General features: G+C 45.3%; 1 protein-coding gene across 10 annotated transcripts in view; it reads right to left on the reverse strand.

Annotated features, from left to right (window-relative positions):
- The window catches only part of ncam1b (neural cell adhesion molecule 1b), an 84,050-nt gene that overhangs the window by 40,042 nt on the left and 38,008 nt on the right, over positions 1–6,000 (reverse strand). For all 10 annotated transcript variants that reach the window (XM_082503578.1, XM_082503576.1, XM_082503577.1 and 7 more), the window contains one exon: positions 384–458. In XM_082503578.1, coding sequence (XP_082359704.1) covers positions 384–458 — 75 coding nt within the window. The remainder of the gene's footprint in view (positions 1–383; positions 459–6,000) is intronic.

A 6,000-nucleotide genomic window follows, 5' to 3' on the forward strand; every position in this document is an offset into this window, starting at 1 on the left:
AAAGGACACTTAATCTCATCATTCATTGATGACTGATTGATGAATGTATGATACACATTCAAGTAACCGGAAAACCACTTAACATAAAATATGAAGGGGGGTGTAGTTGTCCACTTTAATCCTGCAGAAGAGGAAGTGTGGCTGATCAAGCAATACTGTGTATTCGAACCACAAACATCCATGCATATTTATCCATACACCTAACACATGGATAAATATGAACTGATTCCAACAGAAACACAGACCTCTGCTATGTTGTGTCTAGTTTAACCACTTTAAACTCATTTTTTGCAAAACAGTCTAAAAAGTGGGTGAACTGTTAAGGTGCAGTTTATTAAAAAAGTTTAAAATATATATAACTTGGAACATTTTGATAAACTTACCTTCACACACAAAGAATTTGGACTCTCCAAGACTAATCTCACCGTGGGTTGGTGTGATCTGTACTTCCAATGAAACTGCAGCAGAAAAACAAACATACAATACAAAATTAGAATCAACCCACTAAGTGAAGCGCTGATTAAGAATGCTTAACAATGTTTCAACACTGAGATGGAACAATTATTAAAACAGGAAACAGGCTAATTAGATGCGCAAATGTCTGCATATCAATGTGTTCCATCTATATGCAAAGGCAAAAGCAATCACCTGCAGGCAATCAGAAATACGACTGTGGGGTTCTTTAAAAATATATTTTAAGGTCTTCGATTTGCTCATGTTAAGAGCAGCACTTGAGTGTATATCTTACTTCCTCCAGAACCGAGAGTGTACCTTCAATAGCACTTTTAATTTCTACTGGAAAGGATCCAAAGAGCCAGCATCTATCTACACTTTACTGCACTTTAAGGAATATGCTTCAGTTTTCTGCCACATAAACCTGATATTATCTTTGTACATTCGTCCATATTTTTTTTACCGAAACTTAAAATGCAGTACAAACAATAAAATCAATCAACATGCACATTCAGAAAACAACAACAATGCCAATTTTGGCCCTAGCAGACATGTCACCAAAAATATGGACATTTCCTATGCCTCTGTTTCCTACAGTCCTCCTGTCCTATCAAGAGAAATAACATCAACACAGCAATGCAAATATTCCGCTAAAATTCAGCAGCTGGAACCAGTGCTGTGCTCCCAGTGTACCTTGAGACGAATTATTTTTAAAAGACTATTTAATTTTTAGAAATGACATCGTCTGGCAAGATGAATGTAATGCCTCTCAGTGATAGCCTGCACTTCATCAAAGATTGTCAGATAATACAAATCTCTTTTTCATCCAAAGAGAATGATGCCTTGAAACATTTTGTACTTAATTAGAACAAAGTGTGACTTGCTTCCTGCAGAACCTCCCAAGGGGGCACTCAGGGTTCCAGTGGATGATTAAGAATGGTGTCGAGATTGACCTGAAGTCCCACTCTATATCATGCATGAGCAATACTGTGTGGCTGTGTACCAAACTAAAGGTCAAGGCAAGAAGGTCTCCATAGGGACATCGATTGACACGGGAAAATAGCACAGTTAGTTACTAATGTAAGTTAATGTCTGGAGCTGGCAGAATTATTTCTATATTGTCAACTTGTGGAGCAAACAGGTAATAACTGATTTTATTTTAGTCAATTTGTTTCAAGTCTTCCCACAAAAGCGACACATCCCATCAAATGTGAAGTACAGTTCAAGGTTAAACAGTTAAAGGTTAAAGAGATTAAACAAAACCCAACAATATTGTTGTATTATGTTCAATTTTCTCACGTTCAAATGTGATATTCACCAAACGGCCGTTGTATCTGCAACAGAATTCTGTTTGAGGCACCAAATACAGAAGGAAGAACTCCTTAAATATTACAGACATGTAGCTTATCAGATGCACCTACATATACATATGTAGGTGCATACAAGTGTCTATTATCTACATACACATATATACATATACATACACACACATATACATACATATGTAGGTGCATACAAGTGTCTATTATCTACATACACATATACAGTGGGGCAAAAAAGTATTTAGTCAGCCACCGATTGTGCAAGTTCCCCCACTTAAAATGATGACAGAGGTCAGTAATGTGCACCAGAGGTACACTTCAACTGTGAGAGACAGAATGTGAAAAAAAAATCCATGAATTCACATGGTAGGATTTGTAAAGAATTTATTCGTAAATTAGGGTGGAAAATAAGTATTTGGTCACCTCAAACAAGGAAAATCTCTGGCTCTCACAGACCTGTAACGTCTTCTGTAAGAAGCTTTTCTGTCCCCCACTCGTTACCTGTATGAATGGCACCTGTTTGAACTCATCATCTGTATAAAAGACACCTGTCCACAGCCTCAAACAGTCAGACTCCAAACTCCGCCATGGCCAAGACCAAAGAGCTTTTGAAGGACACCAGGAAAAGTATTGTAGACCTGCACCAGACTGGGAAGAGTGAATCTACAATAGGCAAGCAGCTTGGTGTGAAAAAATCAAATCAAATCAAATCACTTTTATTGTCACATCACATGTGCAGGCACACTGGCACAGCACATGCGAGTGAAATTCTTGTGTGCGAGCCCCACAAGCAACAGAGATGTGCAAACACAACAACACAAACGAGCAAAATACAAGAATGGCCAACCTGAAACTAATAAATATATGTACAATATATAATAGTGTATGCATTTCTGGATGTGTATACTAAATATTTTCCTACGTGTGTGTGTGTGTGTGTGTGTGTGTGTGGTGTGTGTGTGTATGCACATTTTTACAAATTAAATAGTTAAAAAATAAATAAATAAATAATAATAATAATAATAATAATAATAATAATAATAATAAAATATATAAAATAAATATACAGAGTTGAATATGTGCAAAACAAGTGGCATTTATATACAGTGTGGAGTGCATAATGTTAAAGTTCCAGTAGTGAAGCTGAGGTGTCTATGACGTGTTCAGCAGTCTGATGGCCTGATGGAAAAAGCTGTCTCTCAGTCTGCTGGTACGGGACCGGATGCTGCAGAACCTCCTTCCTGATGGAAGTAGTCTGAACAGTTTATGGCTGGGGTGACTGGAGTCCTTGATGATCCTCCCCGCTTTCCTCAGGCACCGCTTCCTGTAGATGTCTTGGAGGGAGGGAAGCTCACCTCCAATTATCCGTTCAGAGCACCGCACTACTCGCTGGAGAGCTTTGCGGTTGTAGGCGGTGCTGTTGCCATACCAGGTGGTGATGCATCCAGTGAGGATGCTCTCAATGGCACAGTGATAGAAGGTCCTGAGGATGCGGGGGCTCATGCCGAATCTTTTCAGTCTCCTGAGAAAGAAGAGGCGCTGCTGCGCCTTCTTCACTGTTTTGTTTGTGTGTACTGACCACGTAAGATCCTCAGCCAGATGTACTCCAAGGAACCGGAAGCTGCTCACTCTCTCCACAGCAGCGCCGTTGATGGTGATGGGGGTGTGTACTTCTCTGCACCTCCGGAAGTCCACTATCAACTCCTTTGTCTTTGCGACGTTGAGGGTGAGATGGTTGTCTTGACACCAGTGGGTCAGGGCGCTGACCTCCTCCCTGTAAGCTGTCTCATCACCGTTGGTGATAAGACCCACCACTGTAGTGTCGTCCGCAAACTTCACAATGATGTTGGAGCTGTTAGTGGCTGTGCAGTCGTAGGTGTAGAGTGAGTACAGGAGAGGGCTCAGTACACACCCCTGTGGAGCACCAGTGTTCAGTGTGATGGGGGATGAGGTGATGCTGCCCAGTCTGACCACCTGGCGTCTGTCAGACAGGAAGCTAAGGATCCAGCTGCAGAGGGATCTGCTCAGTCCTAGATCCTGCAGTTTCCTGTCCAGCTTCGAGGGAACGATGGTATTGAATGCTGAGCTGTAATCTACAAACAGCATCCTCACATACGTGTCTCTCTTCTCCAGGTGTGACAGGGCAGTGTGTAGTGTCAGGGCTATGGCATCATCAGTGGACCTGTTGTGGCGGTATGCAAACTGTAGAGGGTCCAGTGAGTCGGGTAGTGCAGAGCAGATGAAGTCCCTGACCAGCTTCTCGAAGCATTTGCTTACGATGGGGGTCAGGGCTACAGGTCGCCAGTCGTTCAATGAGGAGATGGTGGAGGATTTGGGTACAGGGACGATGGTGGCCATTTTGAAGCAGGCTGGGACTACAGACAGAGAGAGGGAAAGGTTGAAGATGTGCGTGAACACTCCAGCCAGCTGAGCCGCGCATGACCTGAGGACGCGGCCGGGAATCCCGTCCGGACCAGTAGCTTTGCGTGCGTTCACCTTCCTGAAGCACTTCCGCACATCCTCCTCAGACACAGTGTGCGCACTGACGTCATCCGCGGTGCGCACACTGTCCGGTCTCATGGTGTTCGCTGTGTCGAATCTAGCGTAGAATACGTTTAGATCCTCACACAGAGAGGCCGTGGTCTGCGGTGTGCTGGTTTTCCCTCTAAAGTCTGTGATCGTGTTTAGTCCCTGCCACATACTCCGAGGGTTGTCAAACTGTTGCTCCACCCTGTCCCTGTACTCACGTTTGGCTGCTTTGATCGTCTTCCGGAGTTGGTAATGTGCGTGTTTGTAGTCCGATGTGTTCGCGGAGGCAAAGGCGGTGTTCCGTGCCGCGCGAACATCTCCGTTAATCCAGGGTTTTTGATTTGGGAAGGATTTGACTGTTCTGGATGGGACGACATCTTCCACGCATTTCCTGATAAATCCACAGACTGAGTCTGTGTATTCATCAATGTCTCTGGCGGCCACGTGAAACATTTCCCAGTCCGCGTGATCAAAACAGTCCCGCAGCGCAGACTCCGATTGGTCCGTCCAACAGTGCACCGCCCTCCGGGTTGGAGCTTCCTGTTTCAGCTTCTGCCTGTAGGCGGGCAGGAGCAGGATGGAGCAGTGATCTGATTGGCCGAATGGGGCGCGGGGGAGGGCTTTGTACGCATCCCGGAAAGAGGTGTAGCAGTGGTCGAGTAGCCTATCTCCACGAGTGTTAAAGTGGATGTGTTGGTGGAGTTTGGGTGAGACTTTCTTCAGGTTTCCCTTATTAAAGTCTCCGGCTGTGATAAACGCTGCCTCTGGGTGTGCGGTTTCCTCGCTGCTGATCGCGCTGTACAGTTCCCTGAGTGCTCGGTCAGTGTCGGCTTGTGGGGGAATGTAAACAGCCGTAATAATCACTGCTGTAAATTCCCTCGGTAGCCAGAATGGCCGGCACTTAATCATCAGGTACTCCAGGTCCGGTGAGCAGAAGGATTTGACCGGGTGCACGTTCGCATAATCACACCAGCTGTTGTTGATCATGAAACACACACCACCGCCTCTGCTTTTCCCAGTAAGATCCTGTGACCTGTCCGCGCGATGCACGGAGAACCCCGGCAGTTGTATTGCGGAGTCCGGTACTTTGTCCGATAGCCAGGTTTCTGTGAGGCATATCACGCAGCAGTCCCGCATCTCTCGCTGGAATGAGATCCGTGCCCGAAGCTCGCACAGCTTGTTCTCCAGAGACTGCACATTAGCCAGTAATAAACTGGGTAACGGTGGTCTGTAAGTGCGCCGTCTCAGTCGAACCAGAACGCCAGATCTTCTCCCTCTGCGTCGGCGTTTGCGGCCTCCAGGGCCAGAGAACAAAGGCGTCTCAGGTGAGATGAATGGGGGGTCTGCAAACGGAGCGTCCGTGTTGCAAAACTTGAACTCCGGAAAGTTATTAGAAAGACCGTCTTTTATGTCCAGTAAGGTTTGTCGGTCGTACACAAGGAGACAAGTGCTGCTCGTGAAAAAATAAAGGAAAAGTAAAATTAAACACAGAAGAAAGCCGTTGCTTGGGGGAGCTCGCGACGAGGCTGCCATACTCGGCGCCATCTTGAAGCAATAACTGTGGGAGCAATCATCAGAAAATGGAAGACATACAAGACCACTGATAATCTCCCTCGATCTGGGGCTCCACGCAAGATCTCATCCCGTGGGGTCAAAATGATCATGAGAACGGTGAGCAAAGATCTCAGAACCACAC

The sequence above is a fragment of the Aulonocara stuartgranti genome (genome assembly GCF_965226115.1).
Source record: "Aulonocara stuartgranti genome assembly, chromosome: 14".
Lineage (NCBI taxonomy): Eukaryota > Metazoa > Chordata > Actinopteri > Cichliformes > Cichlidae > Aulonocara > Aulonocara stuartgranti.